The sequence below is a fragment of the Martes martes genome (genome assembly GCF_963455335.1).
Source record: "Martes martes genome assembly, chromosome: 5".
Taxonomy (NCBI): Eukaryota; Metazoa; Chordata; class Mammalia; order Carnivora; family Mustelidae; genus Martes; species Martes martes.
Genome location: NC_137892.1, coordinates 95,870,964 through 95,893,174, shown reverse-complemented (window position 1 = coordinate 95,893,174; position 22,211 = coordinate 95,870,964). Strand labels below are relative to the sequence as shown.

General features: G+C 42.1%; 1 protein-coding gene across 4 annotated transcripts in view; it reads left to right on the top strand.

Annotated features, from left to right (window-relative positions):
- The window catches only part of LOC308342794 (uncharacterized protein), a 71,140-nt gene that overhangs the window by 1,482 nt on the left and 47,447 nt on the right, over positions 1-22,211 (top strand). For all 4 annotated transcript variants that reach the window (XM_080803393.1, XM_080803392.1, XM_080803391.1 and 1 more), the window contains exon 2: positions 13,365-13,459. In XM_080803393.1, coding sequence (XP_080659519.1) covers positions 13,365-13,459 — 95 coding nt within the window. The remainder of the gene's footprint in view (positions 1-13,364; positions 13,460-22,211) is intronic.

Sequence of the window (22,211 nt, the reverse complement as noted above, 5' to 3'; positions counted from 1 at the left end):
ACAAACTTCATCGTGGTATGGAGAACTGCGCTCCACCTCAGGCTGTGGAAACAACCCCTGGCAAGGAAAAAAAAAATTCTATCTCTTCCCCTACCTCTACCCCTACTCCTACCCTTACCCCTACCCCTACCCCTACATGTACTGTATCCATATATCTACACATATGAGTTGCCCACGTGGCCAGTTGTGTGAGATGAGTATACAGGGTAGAAGGCACTAAGTGTTGAAAGTAAAGGGCCTAAATTTGCAGGCACTTGACTTATATTTGAGTGATGACACTCTTTGTAGCCAATACCAAGAACCCCCTTTCAGTCAACTTCTGTCTCAATAAAAATGAATTCAGCCTGATCACATGGATCTGATCATACGGTCCATTACTGAAACAAAACTCCAATGATCTTAACTTTGAAAATAGCCATTTGAATTTGACAAACGATGACATAAGATCTTAATTTTTAAAACACGGAATCCTTCCTCTCTCCTGCTTCAGGGCTGTGTTGAGTATTCATTGCTTTTAGAAAATGACTTTATCATGAGCCAGAAAATCAGAGTCTTGATTCAATGAGCTATTCCCTTTCTGCTGAATTCTCTGATGTCCTCTTTTCTCTTCCTCCTGTTAACTAAATTTGAACCGTTGGGGATGATTCTCTCCTTTTGCTCCCCTAGCTTCGTCTGCAGGGGTAAGAGGTGGTATGCTGGAGATACCAAGCCCGGCATTTCTACCACCCTGTGTTCTTGCTTCCATGTTCCAGAAAACGGAATTACTCACCAGAAGACCAAGCAAGCCCCTGTCTTTCCCCCTACCTTCTTTTCTCCATAGCTTTGTGATCCATTGAGTTAGCCACCAGCATGTGATGGACCTTTTTATATTTTTCACTAAAAAGTAATGCGTGGGATTTTGTGTGCTTTCCTAAGTATCTAAGGTCTACCAAATTTAATTGCTCATGCACCTTAGTTCTTGACACACTAATCCTTGCTCTATCTAGAGTCTTTCATGTACTTTACTTTATTTCCTCCCTTTATACTCCAGTTCTCTGTCAGTACCCTCCTCCCCGAGCACACAGGAACAGCCAGCCATGCGGGTGTATTTGTTCTTCTAAACTCCCTTTCATTATATTTTCTTAGAACATGTGTTATCTTTGAAACCTATGTCATGTTTTGCTTTTGTTGCACTTACCTAAATAAATACTTTTAGGCTAGAGGTGCCTGGGTGGCTCAGTCAGTTAAGGGTCGGTTAAATGTCCGATTTTGGCTTAGGTCATGATCTCAGGGTCCTTGGTTGGAGTCTCCGTGCTCAGCGGGGAGTCTGCTTCTCCCTCTCCCTCTGCCTGCCACTCCCCTTGCTCATGCTCTCTCTCTCAAAATAAATAAAATCTTAAAAAAAAAAAATAAAAATAGCGACACCTGAGTAGCTCAGTCAGTTAAGGGTCTGCTGCTCAGGTCTGGGATCAAGCACCTAGTTGGGCTCCCTGCTCAGGAGGGAGTCTGCTTCTCTCTGTCTACCTCTGGCCCTAATCCCACTCGTGCTCTCTCACACTCTCTCTCAAATAAACAAATAAAATCTTTAAAAAATGCTTTCATGCTATAAATCTCTTACCATTTCTTTTCCCCCCTACATTATGTGTTTGAGTCAAACCGTATTGCTGTATATAAATCTGATTCATTCCTCCTGGTTGTTACAGAATTTCATATGGAAAGTATACACCGCAAGTACTTAACCAGCCTCCTGGGGATAGACGTGAGGTGGCCTGTGACTTCTTGCTTGCATGAACAATGCTGCACCAAACATCCTTTATGGTGTCTCCCTGTGTCTTGTGCAAGAATTTTTTTTTCTTTTTTTTGAGACAGATATGAGATTGCCGGTTCTAGGATACTTGTGGGATGTCTTTGACTAAAAACTGCTACTTTGTGCTGCAGAATGGCTTCATCAGTTTCCTCCCACAAGGAGTGCTTCAAGGGTCCCTTTTCCAACATCTGCTGGCACTTACTCTTAGCTCACTTACAAATTTCGACCTTAACTGGTAGGTTAAAGCAGTATTCATTTCTGTTTTAACTGAGCATCTCGTCATATTGTTTTGCCATCGGTAAACTGCTTACCCATCTATCCATCTAATCTGCCCTTCTTTTCTTTCAGATTTCTGATATTTTTCTCTATAGGGTTTGCATTTTGTTCCTTATTGGCATCCTTATAAGTTAAAATGTTAGTTCTCTGTCAGATGTGGATGTTTTCAGTCTTCCCCTAATCTTGTCACCCGTCTGTTAACTTCATTTATGGTCTCCTTTTTATTATTACTAATAACTTTATTATTAAAGTAAGTAAATATAACAAATTCAATAAATATAATAAAAGTAAAAACAACAAAATTTATATACCATAAAATTCACTTATTTTTTTAAATTATACAATTCAGTGGTTTGTAGTCTGTTTACAGAGTGTGTAACTATCACTGTAATCTAATTTTAGATTTTTTTTTTACTCCGTTGGCAGTCACTCTCCACTTTTCCTTCAATATGCCCCTCCCCAGCCCCAGGCAAGCACTAAGCTACTTCCTGTCTCTTTGCATTTGCCTGCTTCAGGACATCTCATACAAATGGGATGATTCAGTATGTGTTTTTTGTGCCTGGCTTCTTTCATTTAGCATAGTGTTTTGTAGGTTTATCCACATTATAGCATATATCAGTAGTTTTTTCCTTTTTAATGCCCGATAATATTCAATCACGTGGGTATACTGCATTTTGTTTATTCGTTCATTAGTCAATGCACATTTAGGTTTTTTCTACTTTTGGGCTCCTGTGAATAATGCTTCTGTGAACATTCACATACAATTTTTGTGTGAACATATATTTTCATTTCTCTGGGATATATACCTAGAAGTGGAATGACTGGATCATATGGTATCCCGACGTTTAAACTTTTGAGGAACACCCAAACTGTTTTCCAAAGCAGCTGTGACATTTTCTGGTCTTACTGGCAGTGCGTGATGGTTCCATTTTCTTCATATCCTCATTACCACTTGTCCCTCATTTGGGTTAGAGCTGTCCTATCCTAGTGGGTATGAAGTTGTAGTACATGGTGGTTTTAATTTGCACTTCCCTGATGGTTAATGATGTTGAATGTATTTTCATGCACTTATTAGCCATTCATGCCTCTTCTCTAAAGAAATGTCTATTCAGAACTATTTTTAAAATTGTTATTTTTCTTTTATTATTAAATTGTAATGGTTCTTTATATATTCTTGATACAGTCCTTTTATCAGATATATGAGTTGCAAATAGTTTCCCCTTTTCTGTGACTTGTCTTTTCACTTTCTTGTTGGTGTTCTTTGAGGCATAAAAATTTTCAGTTTTGTTGATGTCCAGCTGGTCAATCTTTTGTCTTACCTTCTGTGTTTTTGGTGTCATATCTAACAAATCCTTGCCTAACTCAAGGTTATGAAGAGTCATTCTTATGTTTTCATCTAAGAGCTTTATAGTTGACACTAAGTCTATGGTCTACTTTTTTTAAAAACATAAATCTTTAAATTTTGTGTAGTCGTAGCCATCATTTTTCTCCTTTTAGCTTGTGCTATTTACATCTCATTTAAGAAATCCTTATCTACCTGAAGATTGTAAATTTTTTACTACATTTTCTCCTACTAATTTTATAGTTTCTTCTTCTACTTTTACGTCTTTAATCCAATTAGATTTTGTTTTTATTATGGCTTTGTAATATGTCTTAATATCTACTTTTTTAAACTTTTTTTAACTTTTTCTTATCTTTTCATGGGCTTGTTCTTTCATAAACATTTTAAAATTTGTAAAGTTCACAGTAGTCTTTCTGAAGTTTTGATTGGAAATTAATTGAAATCATTGGTTGATCTGGGAAGAAATTATACCTTTTATTGTCAAGTCATCTCACCCATGAATATGGTTTCTTCTCTCCATTTATTCATATTTTCTCTCAGATGTACTTTAATAGAGTTTTTCAAGTTTTCTGCACAGGTCTCTTGCATTTTTTAGTAAGATAATTCCTAGCTTCAATAATATTACTAATATAAGTGGTTTCTTATTTTGTCACATTGTTGCTGGTTACACTGTTACATATCCCCTCTCTCTCTCTCTGATTGGTTACTGTTAGTGTGGAGAAATGCAATCAGTTGTTTTTAGATTGATTTCATTTCTAACTACCTTTCTGAACTCATATTAATTCTAATGGTTTTTATGTGGTTTTTCTTGAGAGTTCTATACGAAATAATTATACCAGTTGCAAACACTGAGGTTTGTCTCTTTCCTTCCAATTTTATACTTTGTTCTACTTTTTATTATTTCTTATAGTGGCTACTTTTTCTATAATTCTATTACATGGTGGTGGGACTAGCTGCATCCTTGTCTTGTTCCATTCCTTAAAGAGAATACAGTTTTCTTTTAAGTATGATGTTACCTATAGGTTTGTAGATGATAGTCTTTGTTAAGGAAAGGAAATCCGTTTCCTTAGGATCTGAGATACCAAGAAACATAGATAAAATCCATATAATACTTCCTAATGAAAAATTGTATAACAAAGTTTATCACATGTGGTGGCTAAACCAATTATAATCAAGCTTTGAAGAAAAGACAGTGGTGGGAAAGACAGGGGCTTGGTCTCTTAATTCTACTTCTTTAAGACCTAGGTTTTGTGATTTTTTATTTTTGTTTTTGTTTTTAACATGAATTAGTATTGAACTCTGTCAAATGCCCTCTCTGTACCTGGTGAGATGATTATCTATTTCCCCCAGCCCAATTTTCCATGTATTATTAGGGTGTATAATCTTAGCTGTTGTAAGAGTCCCAACATTTCAGTGGCTTACACCAGGAATGCTATTTATTTATCACTCATGACACAATCCAGGGTTGTTGGTGAGATAGTGGACTCTCCTTAGTTGTTCAGGAACCCAGGCTCTTTCTTGCCAGTTGCTTCCCCATCTCCTTGGACCTAGGTCCTTCATCAGGTCCTCCATGATGGCCAGAGATGACGCAGATCACTGCTCCTCATATTCCATTGGCAAGGACTAGTCACATTATCCCACCTATTGTAAGGTGGTTGGAAGTTTTGTAGGTTTTTTTCTTTTTTTCCTTTTTAAAAAAATTTTATTTATTTATTTGAGAGACAGAGTGATTGAGAGAGAGAGCATAAGTGGGGGAAAGGAGCAGAGGGAGAGGGAGAAGCAGACTCCCCACTGAGCAGGGAGCCTAATTCAGGGATTGATCCCTGGACTTCGGGATCATGACCTGAGCAGAAGGTAGACACCCAACCCCATGGTGGGTGGGAAGTTTAATGGCATTCACAGGAGGAAAAGGAGAGCAGAGAGGTGATCATCAATAGTAACTTTTTCTATAATCCATTAATGTAGTGAATTACCTTGAGAGGTTTGCTGACTTTGAATCATTTTTTGTTACTTTATCATGACATACTCTTAATACTTTTCTGGATTTGATTAGGTATTATTTAGGTGTTTGGCATTCATGTCTATAAGTTTAACTGGCCTGTATTTTTCTTTTTTTGGACAGTCCATATTCCAAATTCCAAAATTATAAACTTTAGGTTGGGCAATGTTTCCTCTTTTTTTTTATTTTCTAAAGTAACACATTTAAGTAAAAATTGTCTGTTCCTTGGAAGTTAGTGGAATGCTCTTGTAAAACCTTCTGGACTTGAGACTTTATGGGGAAGAAGTGTTTTAAATTACTTCAGTTTCTTAAATGGCTATTCATGTTTGCTATCATTTTTGTGACATTTTGTGGCAGTTTTGGCAAATTTTCTAGAAATTTATTGATTTCAAAATGTGTGTTTTCAAAATGTATTGTCATATACTTATTTATAGTTATATAGAATAATATAGAATATTATATAATATAGAATATTATATAATATAATAGTATATATTATGTAATATTCTATATTATAGTTATATAGAATAATACAGAATAATAGAATAAAATTATTAAGATTTTATATTATTCTTTTATAAGTTTTTAAATGTTGGCTATATTTGTCATTTCTTCTTTTTTTTCTTTAGTCTTTTACATCTTCTGTCAATTATTGTTGTTCAGTCTCCCTGTGTTTAAAGAAATACTTTGGTTGTGATGAGCACTGAGTAATGATGTATAGAATTGTTGAATCACTATATTGTATACCTGAAACTAATATAACAGTGTTTGTTAACTGTACTGGAATTTAAAAACTTAAAATGAAATAAAATAAACTTAATTTTAAAATAAATTAAAATTTTAAAAACTCAAATACTTTGGGTTTTGTTAATCACCTTTATTTATTGTCCTCTATATCTTTTATTTCAGTGATTCTGCCCTTATATTTATTATTTCATTTCTTCTTGTTTCTTTGGTTACACGCTAGTTGTAAAAGTTTCAAACAATGTAGACACTAGTAAAGTGAGATAGGAAAGCCCACTCCTGTCTTATAATCTCACTATAAGCAACCATTCTTACCAAATTAGTGTTTTTCTGGATGCTTTTTTCTGCTTATACATTTGCCTACAACCCTTCTAAACTATGTAAGTCATGGGTCTGTTTTTCTGGTGTACACGCACACACACATCCATTAAAATGGCGTATCATAATTTATTTATCTCTTTTCCACTGGTAGGCAAATAGGTTGAAAGTCTTGGTTTTTTAATAGCAGAATTTAATTGATTCATATTTATTTTGATCACTAATAAGTGTGGCCTTATTTCTGCCACCTTGTTTTGCCAAATATTAATCATGAATTCTTCCTTTTCTTTTTTCCTTATGATTTCTTCTGTATTAATCAAAGTGTCTATCTCCATTCCTTCCTTCCTTCTTTTTATTTGGTGACGTGGAATTCTGTATCTTACAAGGAGCCCTCTTTAATTTCTTAAGCACAGATAAACTTATGTTTTCCTATAAGTACCAAAAATTAATCAGAATCTCTAACATCCTCCCAAACATAAGGACCTTTTTTTTTTTTTTTAAGATTTTATTTATTTCTTTGAGAGAGAGCACAAGAAAGCGAGCACAAGTAGGAGGAGGGACAGAGGAAGAGGGAGAAGTAGACTCCCCATTGAGCAGGGAGCAGGGAGCCTGATGTGAGACTCAATCCCAGGACCCCAGGATCATGACCTGAGCTGAAGGCAGACACTTAACTGACTGAGCCACCCAGGTGCCCCAAGAAACTTTTTAGTATGTTTTTAATTCTCTTCTCGCCCACTTTTCCCTCATAGGCACATACTCACATAAGTGTCTGCCCAGGAATTACAATCTGGAAACTTCCTGTTATTATTAATTCATCGTGCTTCAAAATACACTTTTCTTTTTCTACTTTAGAAATCTTTTTTTAACAATTGCATTAATCTGTAACCTATTTGTGTAGTTGCCTACCACATCAGGATAGGAAGGCTCACACATATGCTTCTTTTAGAGTTTTCATTGACTTCCTGAATATTTATAGTGATTGGTGTGTCATGAGTAATGCTTCTCTGGCTTCCTTATTTCTCACAAGTCTACTTTGGAATCCATGCTATTCTGATCCTCATTTGACCTTTGCTGGCACAAAAACATTCTGAAGTATTTGCAAATGCTAGTCACTTCCTCGTGTTTTACTGAGTTTACTTTAGCTTGGTTAAACCAAGAGCAATATCAGTTTGTGTAAACTTACCACTAACTGAAGGTTCATGTAATGGCCCTGCCCCAGGGTCAGAGACTGTCTAGAGAAATATGAAAATCTCTTTGAAAATTCAGCTGCTGAATATCTTATGCTAAAGAACTTAACATTTTAACATTTACTTTATAATACTTAACTATTTGAGGGTAAAGTAAAATGGGAACTGTCACAGGGAAACTATGGAAAAACTAACTTGGATGGTGTTTACCAAAAGCTTTTTTTTTTTACTTTCTTTAATTTATCTTTTTAAAAGATCTCATTTTTTTAAATATTTTTTAAATGTATTTATTTGACAGAGAGAGATCACAAAGTAGACAGAGAGGCAGGCAGAGGGAGAGGGGGAAGCAGGCTCCCTGCTGAGCAGAGAGCTTGAATGCGGGGCTCGATCCCAGGACCCTGGGATCATGACCTCAGCTGAAGGCTGAGCTTAACCCACTGAGCCACCCAGGCACCCCTAAAAGATCTTATTTAAAAAAAATTTTTTTTTGAAGATTTACTTATTAGAGAGAGTGTGTGATTACCCCTGAGTGGGAGGAGGGGCAGAGAGAGAGGGAGAGAAATCCTCAAGCAGATTTCCCACTGAGCACGGATTCAGACACACAGCTTAATCCCAGGACCCTGAGATCATGACCTGAGCCAAAACCAGGGGCACACTGCTTAATCAACTGAGCCACCCAGGCGCCCTAAAAGATTTTATTTCTAAGTAATGTCTACACCCAACATGGGGCTCAAAATCACAACCCCAAGATCAAGAGTCTGAGGCTCTTCTGATTGAGCCAGCCAGGCCTCCCTATCAACAACTTTTTAAAGTGTCCATACACCTTTATCTCAATAATTCTACTTCCAGGACTATATCTTAAGACATGTTTCCAGGTGCATGGGTGGCTTAGTCAATTAAGTGTCTGCATTCAGCTCCAGTCGTGATCCCAGGGTCCTGGGATTGAGCCCCAAGTTGGGCTTCTTGCTCAGTGGGGAGTCTGCTTCTCCCTCTCCACCTGACGCTGCCCCCTCCACCCACTCATGCTTGTGCTCTCTCTCTCAAATAAATAAATAAAATCTTAAAAAAGAAAAAAAAAGACATGTTTCCTATGCAAGGTGATTTCAGGTGATGCAGGGTAATTCTAGGTGGAATAGATCTGTGGCGTTGTCTAACCCCGATTCACATAGTGGGAAAGTCATTCCTGTCAATTCCTTTTCAGTCTTCTGATCAAGAGAAGGAGAAACCTGTCAGTTTGTCTAGTATGCTAATATGTCTTTAACACCTCTCTACACCTTTCCAGTCTCCCTTTCAATATAAAAGAATGAGCAAAGGAATAGCCATATCTTAATTCCATTTCCACAATGTTGTTTTGTTTTCCATTGTATTTGTCTTTATGATTGCCTTCTTTTATGACATAAGATGCTGGTTTTCCATTTATAATAGTAAATAAAGTTTGCTTTTAGGACTCATTTATTTAAGGACAAAAATGAATTAATTTAAAGAGAAAGGCTAAGTATAGGACAGTTGATATTTAATTATGCTGAAACAGTTGTGGTGTTTGGATAACTGAAATGTGAGGAACATGACCCTAAGAATGACCAGAGCTTCAGATACAGATTTTAAATGGGGGATTCTTAAATATAAAACTGTTCCTCTCAGTGAGACTTCTGCTATCAGAAAGTTTGAAACCACTCAGTTGTCCAACAATAAGGCATTAGTTAAATGAATTTGATATCATCCTATGATATGATACTGCTAGCTATTAAAAAGTATATTTAATGACATGGAAAAATTATATACTGTTAGGTAAAACAAAACTGGTTGCAAAAGAAAAATATATACAGTATCCCATTATTATTAAAAAGAAACTATATATATACTATATATAAGACTCTATGTATTTGTTTTATATGTGTGTGTGTGTGTGTGTGTGTGTGTATACACTAAAATTATTGGGAAAAGGAGTAGAAAAAAATAATTCTGAATAAGTTATGTCTGGGTGGTTGGGACTACAGATTTTTGTGTTTTCCTTTAATAAACATCTATCACTTTGTTACAAGAAAAACAATGTATACATATATCAATATCTATGTATATATATTTTTTACACATATCAATTTTTTAATTAAGCTGTTCCCACTCTAACAGGACTGCTTGGCATTTCGCCATCTGCAGGTGCTCCTGAGTCCTTACATGCTCCTGGAATCCAATTAGGTCCCTGTAGCCTGCTGCAGGGCCAAAGGAAGATAGTGCCCTCAGGACTTCCTTGTGACCCCTCAGTACACTCCAGGATACTTGGTCTTTGTGGGTGTATATTTATACTTCCAGAGTAAATCAGGAATATATACAAAATTGTTTGGAATCGTTTTTATTGCCTTTTCTTCTCAACAGTCCTATCAGGCAGGCTCACATCAGGATCCCACTTTTTTCAGTGGGTTTGGATCATTAAAGAGGAGTAGAGTAGATGCTGAAAGGGAGTCTCCTAGTTTCTCATTTGTTCTCATCCTGTAATTTCTGCAGTATTCTACTGGCCATGTTTTGTTTTGTTTTGTTTTTGCTTCTTAAATTTTTATTTGGAAATAATTTGAAACTTCCAGAAAAGGAACCAAAATAAAAATGATTAAAAGAATATCCAATAGTAAAAAGAATAGTTAAAAAATAAAAGTAGTAAGGGACGCCTGGGTGGCTCAGTTGGTTAAGCGGCTGCCTTCGGCTCAGGTCATGATCCCAGCGTCCTGGGATCAAGTCCCACATCTGGCTCCTTGCTTGGTGGGGAGCCTGCTTCTCCCTCTGCCTCTGCCTGTGCTCGCGCTCTCTCTCCCTCTCTCTCTCTGACAAATAAATAAATAAAATCTTAAAAAAAAATAAAAAATAAAAAATAAAAGTAGTAAAAAGAATCTTTACCTAGATTCACCTATTAACATTTTACCACATTTGCTTTATTTATATCTATATATACAAATATATATATTTTTCTAATTTCAATATATAAAGTATATACTCCCAATATAAAATACATATGTTATATATTTAAATTATATATGTGTGTGTGTATGTGTGTGAGTGTATGTGTGTGTGTGTGTGTGTGTATATTTCCTGCACCATTTTGCCATGAAATTTCTATATGTCAGATATAATCATGGTTCCACATCACCTGGGTTGGCGGTGCATATATTTAAATTTGGATGCCGTCTTTCCAAGATTACAAAATCTCTGTTGGGAAGAAAAAAAAAATGTCCACTGCAAGGCCTAATCCTTGGCAGAAACAATTGCTACCTTTTGCCTTCTAGAAATTCCTAGGATGTTACTTCTTAGAGCTTGTTCCTGGAAACCCCTGGATTCCTTTGTGGGAATGGGGTTGGCAGGTCCCTGTTGAGTGACTAAGTGCTATCTTTCTCAAAGACAGCTTCCTCCTTTTACAACAGTGTTGGGCTCTGCCCAGGGCCAGCTAGCCAGGTCCTGAGCCTAACAGAAGCCTGTTGTGGCAATCCAGTAATATCTGTCCAGGTTGTAGCAAGACCTTTGACTGGCCAACACCCCCCACCTCCGAGTGCCCTGCCCTGGGGTCCTTCAACTCCTCTCTACCCCCACTGCCACCACTGCAGTGATTCAGGCTGTCACTTCTCTTGTCAGTAACCTCTGACTGGTACCTACCTCCCCTTACCTCTTGCCTATTTTTTTTGCAGAAGCCAATGTGTGTTAGTCTCCTATTGCTGCTGTAACAAATTACACAAAACTAGTGGCTTGAAACAATACAAATTTATTTTTTTACAGGGGTGCCTGAGTGGCTCAGTTGGTTAAACATCTGCCTTCAGCTCAGATCATGACCTTAGGGTCCTGGGATTGAGCCCTCTGTCAGGCCCCCTGTTCAGCTGGGGAGTCTGCTTTTCCCTCTCCTGTGCCCTTCCCCCCAACACTTATGCTCAAGCACACACACTCTCTCTCCGTCAAATAAATAAATAAAATCTTTTAAAAATAATTATTTTACAGTTCTGCAGGTCAAAGTCCTAAAATCAAGGTTTTAACAAGGCTATGTTCCTACTGGAGGCTCTGGAGGAAACTCATTTCATTGCCTCTTCCAGCTGCTTGAGGCTTCCTGGATTCCTTGGCTCATGGCCCCTTCCTCCATCTTTAACACCAACAAGTCTTTCTCATGCCACCCTGCTCTGCTGCTCTTCTTCTGTAGTCAAATCTCATCTGTCTCCATCTTGTGATTACATTGAGCCCACCTGGAGGATGCAGGATTATCTTCCCATCTCAAGATCCATAATATAATCCCATTCTGCAACATGCCTTTTGCCATGTTAGGGAACATACAGCTTCCAGGGATCCAGACATCAATGTCTTTGGCAGGGCCATTATTCAGCCTACCACACAGTGTAGCCTTTTAGAAACACACACATCCAACCACATTATTCCTCTGCCTAAAAGTCTAATGTGGTGCTCCAGTCCTCAGAGGATGAGGGCTTCTTGGGCCTGGGGGTACCATGCAAAGGCTGCTCACACCCCTTCTCCACCTCCTCTACCTCCTCCCTCTCTCCTTGGGCTCTGGCTTGCTGTCTGTGATTCAGCCTTTGTGCGTGGTATGCTTTTTACCAAGGATGTTTCTCTTCCCCACACTCCATTCCAGGCCTTTGTGAGTCTCCAGACAAGGTCAGGCCTCCCTAGGATGCTCTCATAGTGACCTGTGTCATTCTGCTGTCACACTTACCTGGGCTGTTATACCTTGGCATTTATTTAAGTGATTATTTTATTCATATATGCTTCTCCTATGTGAGTAAGTACCCCACACAGGCTGGGACCATATCTGGTCTTTGCCCACTGTTGCATCCCAGCATGGTATCTGGCTTATGGTAGATGGTTAGTGAGTACGTAGGAATAAATGAATAAGTGAATGAATATTAACAGCATGGTCATCACTGCCCATCCCCTCCACGCTGCTGCTGCTTCTACACAACATTTATTGCCTCTTTTCTTGTCCCCTCCCTTCACCATAATGGAAGCCCACAAGAGCAGGGACTTTGTCTTTTGGGTGCATGTCTGGTCCATAACAGGGGCTTGAAAAATGGGGGATGCCGTATATCCAGGGTGCTCTGAACCTCTCACAGAGTTTTCATATCAGAACCCTCTTTGAAACTGGCTATTATCAAGTTCTTCATTTTAATTATTCATGCTAACTCAGATAATCAGGCAAATCAGTAAAGACCTTTAAAATTTTCAATTTTGGGGGGCGCCTGGGTGGCTCAGTGGGTTAAGCTTCTGCCTTTGGCTCAGGTCATGATCTCAGGGTCCTGAATGGAGCCCTACATCGGGCTCTCTGCTCAGCAGGGAGTCTGCTTCCCCCTCTCTCTTTACCTGCTGCTCTGCCTGCTTGTGATCTCTGTGTGTGTGTCAAATAAATAATAAAATCTTTTAAAAATAAATAAAATATTCAATTTTTTGGTGAAGATTAAATGAGTTAATAAATGTGAATCATTGAGAGCGGTGTTGGGCCCATGGTGAACACTGTGTGAGTTTGCTTGTTCTTGCTGTTAAGAGATGCTCAAGTCCTTGATAGTCTAGAATGTTTACTGACTGTGTCTGTCGCAACCCTGTGGTAGAACCCAAACACAGAGCTGAGCGGGTTCACCTGGCTCTTGCACCTGGATGGACCCAGCTATTCCAGTTGCCTGGCGCTTAAGGTGAGTGTTCTGCTCCATAACTTTGTGCTTTTCCTTGTTTTGCCTGCAGGTGGCAGCACGCCCTGGACTTCTCTGCCCTGCGAGCAGTCCCTAGGCTGGACCGCAGAGAAACAAGAAAATGGACTCCCAGCTGCCATCTGCAATGTGAGCATTTGTGGGAGGATTGTTTGTGTGGGAGGATTATTTCGACCCTATTTGCCCTGAACAGGCAATAATTCTAAGTTGCATATTTGGGAAAAAGTGTGCTTTCTGTCCGTAAAGCTAAGGGCAATGCACCACTTTTTGGCCTTGTCATGAGAAGTCTAGGAAAGCCCCTCCCTGATTTTCAGCACCTGCTTCCTTCGATGATGTTTTGTCCTTACTTGCAACCCCTGTAGGGCCCTGCCTGACAGTGACTCTATGACATCTTCTTTTAGTGTCCTGGTCTTTATCTGTAGGGAGCTTGATGAACCCTGTCCTTCATCCTCCCCCACGCCAGCTTTGCCCCAAGCCTCTGTGTGTCGGGCGCTGTGCTGTGCAGTTTCCACCTCATTCAGTCCCCACAAAAACCTGGCCAAATTGGGAGTATTACTCCTTTGTTACAAATGGAGCCAAGGCTCAGAGGTTAAATTATGTACAGAGCTCAGATGTAGCAAACGCAGGGTAGCAGCTTAAGGTTTCTAGAACTCTTGCCTCTTACCAGAAAATGAGGGTGGCCTCCTATGGGTAGAAAATGAACCATATTTGTTCTTGTAGACCTGAAAAAGGAACAACGTAAAACTAATGGAAAACAAATTATAATCCCTAAATAACCTCCCTCTCTAAATTTACCATCTTAACTTCACATAATCCTATTTTTCTTCATGATTTCTTTTAATCTGAATTGTTGGCTCACTAGTAAAATTTGCCTTTGTTGCTCTTTGCCTTATGCAAACCCTTATGTGTTTTATTCTATGTACCACCTGATGCAAGGTAGCTTTGTGGTTCATCTGGAGGACCTGTATCCTCCATAAACTGATGGAGTTTGAAAAGTGGCAAAGTGTGAAGAGTCTTCTGTGCCCAGGAGGTTGCATAACCAATCTGAGGGTCCACACACTGACACCCCTGAGCGCCCCAAGCAGGACTCTGTCTCAGCTTAGCTCTCATGACTGGTGCAACCTAAATCTTAAGTCTCATCACAATGAGCTATTTGATCAACCAGGTCATTCTTAAGTCTCTGCCAATATCTGAACATTTTAAAATGCTATCGTTAAAACTGTGGTCAGCAAAAGACAAGCTGTCCTTTTCCCCAGGGTGGGTGCCTTCCTGAGCACAACTTTGAGACATTTCATTTCCGGCCACTCAGGACAAATAGCCTCAAGGACACATTCACTGTGGATGTTTCAAACCGATAGATTTACACAACAGTCACTTACACAAGCAACAGTCACTAACTTATGACTGTGAGATATTTTTTCCTTGTCCTTTCTTTTTTTTTTTTTTTAAAATAACAGCTTTGTTGGACTGTAATTCTCATACCGTGCGGTTCATCCATTTAAAATGTGTGATTGAATGACCTTTAATATATTCACAGAGTTGCACGTCCATCACTAGAGTCAATTTTAGAACACTTTCCTTACCCCAAAAGAAACTGCACCCCTGCATGTTTGCCCACCTTCACTCCGCCTGTTTCCCCCAGTCCCCCCCCCCCGCCACCCCCACAGTGGCTCATCTACATCCCATCCCTGTAGACTTCCTATACTGGGCATTGTGGAGATAGCTCCTCACCACCTGTGATCTTCTGTGTCTGGCTTTTTCCACTTCACACGATGTTTTCAAAATTCGTCCATGTCACAGCATGTGTCAGTACTCACTTCTTTTCATTGCCAAATAATATTCCGTTGTGTCGTTATACCACTTTTGTTTATTCATTCATCATTTGATGGACGTTTGAGGTGTTTCCAGTTTGGGCTATTGTGAACAATGCTATGAATATTTTGTGCAGATTTTTGTGTGGGCTGTGATTGTGTCTTGTGAGTCCATAAGCTGTAATGAGCAAGTCTAGTTTCTTAGCATTTGAGAGAGGAATAGAACCATGTTGATGTTGTTTGAGATTTATAGGGATAGTTGCTTTGTGTAGACATAGATTTGCACTCAAAGAGATTAACTACACAAGACAAGGTTACATCCAAAAGGTATTTAGATATAATTCTTCTCCACATCACTTGAGTTTTCTAAGTTCTGTTTTGCTATTCTTTGCCTAAAAAAAAAAGAACAGGGAAGAAATATATGTTGGTCCCGAGGTCTCACTTGAAATAACATGGAAATCGTTTGGGTGGAGGGTGGCATGAGGTCTTTTTTTGGGTGCATTTGGCAGCTGGCTGGGTAAGGTGGAGGTAGGGGCCAGAGAGAGGAACAAGAGGGGAGGAGAATGTGGGGTGACGTGTGCTACCCATCCGAGTGGTTCAGCTTCCTGGTAGCCCACCCTTATGACTATGGGCACTGATGGGTCACACTTAGTGTGGCTATTGCTTGTTATCTGGGTGACGTGCTTCACAGCTGAGTACCTGTGGGTCTAGTTTCACTCTGCTTCTGACTCACAGAGCTCTGGTGTTGGGCTGTTGGTTTTTAGTAAAAGCAGGTGTTGGGAAGAATGTGTTGAAGGACAAATGAAGCCCCCAAGGGACTCTGCTAGATGCAGGACTAAAAATATTTCCGGGCTTTTTGTCGTCATCATCGTTGTCATTGTTGTGTGCGTGTGTGTGTGTGTGTGTGTGTGTTAACCCCACTTAAATTTTCAGTTTAACTGTGTTTTCCTTCCTGAAATCTTTAAGCGAGGCTATTCCTTGTGATTTATTCTATGCATTTTTTAGGGAGTTCCTCTACTTTTCACATCTGGGTTGGAGTTAGAGACCTTTTTTTTTTTCTTTTCACACCGACCCAGCTTGCAGAAATAGGAGTGATTTGAGTTTGCCTCTAATTTAACTTATTTCTTTATCTTTATTTTCCTTTCCTTGGGACATGAGAGAGTATTGAGGGGGGAGGTGTTTTTAACTGAATTCTGACTTCAGGTGAGTTGGCAGGAATTTTTATGTATTATTTAATGCCTGATGGGAGACAGATCTTAAGAAAAGAAACAGGCACCCTTCTAATTTGAGAGTCAAAACTGTGTTCCCGGGAACCTGGGTGGCTCAGTGGGTTAAGGCCTCTGCTTTCGGCTCAGGTCATGATCCCAGGGTCCTGGGATCGAGTCCCGCATCAGGCTCTCTGCTCGGCGGGGAGCCTGCTTCCTCCTCTCTCTCTGTCTGCCTCTCTGCCTGCTTGTGATCTCTGTCTGTCAAATAAATAAATAAATAAAATATTAAAAAAAAAAAAAAAAAAAAACTGTGTTCCCATCTGCATACGTGCAATCCTGAGGCCACCAAGGGCCCACTTGTGAGCACCCAGGAAAGCCCAAGTCGGAGAAGGCTTTGTAAGGTGGCCCCAGCACCTTGGTAGACGGGAGAGAGAAGGTGGGTGGTAGTTGCAGGCACATAGGCGTGACAGGGAACAGGAAGGTCAGGAAGAGTCCAGAGGGGTCATAATGGGTAGGTTGAGTTGACAGGATTTGGGTGGTGGTAGGATTTGATCGCCAAGCCAAGCCAAGCTTTAATACCATAAAGAATAGGAAGTAAAGGGACTCCTGGCTGGCTCAGTTGGTAGAGTCTGTGACGCCTCATCTCCGGGCTGAGTCTGAGTCCCATATTGGGTGTAGAGATGACTTAAAAAATAAAATCTTAAAAAAAAAAAAAATAAGAATAGGAAGTAAAGACTTTTGAAGAGTAACACACGCTTACTGTTGAAAGCAAAGACTTTTTTTTTTTTTTTTTCCATTTTACACCTGAGTAAAGAAGTACTTTTCAAGTATTTTCTTTTCAAATAATTCTCCAAGACCCCGTGGCCAGGGGAGGTTGGATATCACTGACCCCAGAGTACATATAGGTGTGCCCTGGCCTGAATCTTGGGATGGCCAGGGCGTCAGCCAGCTCCGCCCTGCGTGGCCCTGTGAGTCCCTGCGTGACTGCATCTGTTTGTCAGCGTCCCTCCCTGGGCGGAACCGGTTAGGGGCAGAGGGGGGACTTTGAATAAGTCACTTCCTAGCCTGTCAGAAGCCCTGGGAAGGCAGGGGGCAGGCACCCAGCCAGACCTCCATGGTCAGTGCAGCAACAGTCCAGGCATGTTCCCAGAGCTGCAGAGACCTGCAGGGAGTTTGGGAGCTGCAGGGCCCCAGGCAAGTCTCTCCTCCCCAGTGGGAGCCACAGGGCTGAGGCGGTCTGGGCAGGCCAAAAGCCCAGCTGCAGCCCCAGCAAACGTTGCCCCTTGTTATGGCCCTGCTGCTCCAGTGCACTTGTTTTGTTCCGAGGTTTCCCAGCCATTCCTTGGCTCGCACCTTCACAGAGTGTTTGGCAAAAAGTTAAGCACCTGAAATGTACGGGTGAGCTCCTGGCAATGGACAGAACAACCCAAGGCCCTAGATTCCCCTTGCTTCATCCTTCTGGTCTCACCTGTAGACTTTGGATAGGCATAGAGTTCTGGTCCAAAGGGAGGGAGGAAGGAAAACAATGACTTGTTGAGGGTCTCTCCCTCCTTAGTGATCTTTGATTCTATAGACAGATTCCATAGAAAGTTCTTAAAGGGGTTTGGAAGATCCCTTAAGTCATGTCCTGGGGTTTGTGATTTATATTTATATTACACAACCCCTGTCCCATCCCCCTTTTTATTTGCTTTCAAAACACTTTTACATCTGTCCTTGAACTTTATAAAGTAATTCTGTAGGTCACAGTGGACATGGTACTGAGACCCAGGTCCACTTTTACCAACCATGGACTGTGGACATGTTCCCTAACTTTCCTGTTCCTGCACAGTTTCCTTGTCGGAAAATGGATATGAAAACCGTACCTACTTCGGAGGGCACTCTAAGGATAAATGTGACAATGTTTCTAGCACAGGACCTGCCTCAGAGTAAAACCTCAGTGATTGGTGGTTATAATGATGTAATTATTCCCATTTAACAGGAAGGAAAACCTTAGGTCAGGGAGGTTAAGAGTCTTGCTTAAGGTCATAAGGAGAGTTAGAGGCAAAGCCAGAAATAGGAGCCAGGGCTCATGGGGTCCCTGGTCAGTGCTCTTCCTCCCTGGGATTCATTTTGGTCTCAGGAGATAATGTCAGTACACATGGGCAGTTCTGTCTGAGCCTGATCCTCTGGTATCTGGTTCTGGCTTTTGTAGAGGATTGTAGAAGGTTTCCTCAGCACACAGGACTCTTGATCCTGGGTATTAGGAGCCCCTCAGGGAGGGGTACCTGTGGGACTAGAGGTCAAGGAGACTCCCTCTTTGTTTTCTGAGAAGCATAGAGGGCTTGAAGGCATTGGGCTTCCAGTGCTCCCATGCTTCCCCCTTGCCTGGTGTGGCCAGATCCTACAGATCCCCCTGGGGCTTCACAGAGACCCAGCCTGGCCTGGGGTGGGCACTGGGAAAGGCATGCAGGTAGCAGGTGGGTACTCTAGAATTCTCTATCCCTGAGCAGAGCTGGACCCTTACTGCTGTGGGAGGACTGGGTGTAGGAACTGGGTATAGGTGGAGTCTCCTTAAAACCCTTTGGAAAAAGAAACCTGACTTTTGCTGTATTGGGCAGGGGTGGCAGACGCCCTTTGCAGCTGCCCCAGTCACCCTGTGGCCAGAGAACTGTTCCCACTGGTCTTAAGTACACAGTGGTGGCCCTTGCTTCTGACAAAGGAGAGTTAAAGACTGCCCAGATGGGTTTTCCCAGGAAATGGATAGTACTTTGAATTTCACTTCAGGCGGTCTAGCACAGTGCAGAAGTCCACAGTCCATCAGGCGTGGATTTGAATCCCAGCTCTGCTTCTTGGTGTGTGGGGGTGGGTAGGTGACACATGCTTGGAAAGTTACTCAGCCTCTTCAGCTCTTAGTTTCTACATCTGTAAAATGGGAATGAGAACACCTACCTCAGACGAATGCAGTATGAAATAAAGTAACCTATGCGAACATGCATGTGCTTGACCTGTGGGGGCTCTCATTCTTGTCATTATTATTAAAAACATCACTGGGCCTCACGAGTGTGTGGGTGGAAAGGGGTGTCATGTGTGGCCCAGCCTCATGGAGCCCCTGTGCCGCCAGTGAGCCAAGGTGCTCCAACCTCTCTCTGCTCTATGGTTGTTGGCAGTCGTTTCTGGTGTAGTGGGTCATTCACTGTATGCTGCTGTGTAGGGCCCTGTCATCTTTCACCGTTTCCTTTCGGTTTAGTTTGGTGTTTTTGAAAGGAGAAAAGTAATTATATCGTTAAATGTATTGAGGTTTACTCTAATGAAGTTTTAGTGATATGATCTTCTTAACTCATGTAACAACCAAATGAAGACACAGAGGTTAAATGATGGGCAAGGCTGCACTGTTTTCATGCAGCAGACCCCAGGTTTGCTGGCTGATTCTAGAACCCGCATGCAGCCCCCTAAACAGGGGGAGATCAGATACTCTGGCCTGTTCCCCAGCCTGCTCTCTGGACTGAGCTACGTGTCCCAGAGGGGAACATCTGCCCTACCTTAGAAACTTTTCTGGGGACGCTGCAGATCCTTCTTTAGTAGCCATTCCAGGGCCTTGTAGGGACAGTGGCTCCTCCCTCATTCTCCTGGCAGTGTCCCTTTCAGGCCATCCATCCATCCTCAAGAGTTGTGAGGGACTCACTTGGACAGTGTGCTCAGTGCCTGGGGTGGACAGGCAGACAGCAAGGGTGACGTTCCACTGGCATGTGGACAGTGGGGCCATCTGCCGCTGTGACTGTAGGACGCAGCATGCAGGGCCAATGTAGCCAGACAACCTCCCAGCCTTCCCTCCAGCCAAGCTGCCAGACCGCGGCTGGCTCCTTCCTCACAGGACTGTGTCTTCTTGGCTCTAAGGAAAGCAGGGGGCTACCTGGATGGCTGAGGAGCTGATGGCTGGAGCTGGCCCAGCCTGTCGTCCCTGGGTTGACTGGGGTGATGGGCGGGAGTGGGGGAAGGGTGGGGGGGTGGAATCTGCCCCAACCATAGCAGCCACTGAGTGGTTATTTAAGGACCTTTAGGTCTGAGAATGAACATATTCCCAGAGGTGCCTTATACAATGAGCATTTATTGAGCACCCACTGGGCGCCTCAGGAGACCATAGGAAAGAGGCCTCACACAGGAGTTGATCTAGAGCTGCATCCAGCCCAGTGGGCAGGGCCGCCAGTGGCCACCAGGGAGCTCCACTGCTCTCAGAAGGATCCAAGGCTGAGGCCGATGGAGGTGCCAGGTTGGTGGTGTTGCTGTTCATTGGGGCAGCTCCCATGACAACCAGGATATAAACACCTGAGGTCAAGAAAATCCTGGAGCAAGAGTAGGTGTCTGGATAGGGTGGGGCCTGTACTGTGATTTGGAGACCCTTAGGTGACCAGATCTTCCAGGTGGCCTCTTCAACGTGCCTACTTAGTTGTTTTAGTTAGTTAATTAATTAATTAATTAATGCCCCACCCACTTCCAGAGAAGATTCAAAGTGACTCTATTTTGCAGGTGTCTTAGAGGGAAGAAGGTGACAGGAGTTTGCTCTCAGTGAAACATTGGGGTTTAGGCCCTAAATGGGGCATTTACCAGCTGCCAGTTCAGCTCCATACTCCCAGGTCTGGGCTCCCTGAGAAGCACAGCCTTTGCAGCTTCTGTAATCACCTCTGGGTCCCTTTGCAACAAGTAGCTCAGACACCTTCCTGCCTTGAGGCAAATCATGTGACTTCAGAGAAGCAAATCTGACCTCAATTACCAGGTGCAAATATCAGTCACTGGGAGTAACCAGGAGGCCAGTTCCCTGCTTGTTTCAGCCTCTGGCGTTAAATATTAAGAGTGCACTGTTGAGGGTGTGATAAAGGCTGTCTCTAACGGTTTATGATTTCCAGTAAATCCGAGGGCTTCAAGGAAGGGCCAGGGCAGGTGGGAGGCTCTCGGCCTGGCCCTTGGCTGAGCTGGCAGAGCCATTTCTGCAGGAACGGGAGGGGCAGGAGCAAGGCCACAGCGTCTCCATGCTCGCCTTGTTCTACCGCAGAGCCCAAGCACTGCAGGGCCGGGTTTCTGCACCCGGCCCAGCAGTCCTGCGCACTCTCGGCAGCCCTAGCTGGGAAGGAAGACGTTGGTCAGCGACCGCCCATGCCTGCTTCCTTCTGGATGCTGGCTGGCTTCAGAGCTCTCGACGAATTCCTGTGTCTGGCTGGCTGGTGGGCAGCTGGAGCTGCGCTCCAGAAAGCTGGAGGAGCATTGCCAGCCCCTGAGACCCACCAACGCTGAGCTGAGATTCCTCAGAATCCAGCCACTAGGAAGCTGGAAGCAGGCAGCATACCCCACGTTGGGCTAGAAAGGGACCTGAGGTCCTTCTCCCACCTTCCAGTGCCATGAGGGAGACCCGTCTGAGTTTCTCTGGAGCGTCTAATCCAACAGCAGAGATAGAGGATATGCACCAAATCAAATCAGAACACAGTAACAGTAGTTCACATTCGTTTAACAAATATTTAAGGAACACTTTGCTGCGTGGTATACACTGTGCTAGGTGTGGTGCATGAAGCCATGAACAGCCATCCCTGCTCAAATGGAGGCAACAGTCTAGTGGTGAAGACTGGAAATAATTAAACACATAAATAAAATATTCACAGTAGCAATACGTGGTATGTAGCAAATTAAAATGCACTAATGTGTAATCAAGTGACCAAGTGGCTGCTTTGGATAGGGTGGTCGGGGATGGACCCTGAGGAAGTGGCATTTACAAGAATACCTGAAAAAGAAGAGAGAGGACAGAGGAGGTGAGCAGTCATAAGGTTACCTGTCCTGATTGCTGTTGGGGCAGGAGAGCGAGGGTGACAGCAGGAGACAAGGATGTTCTAGAACACA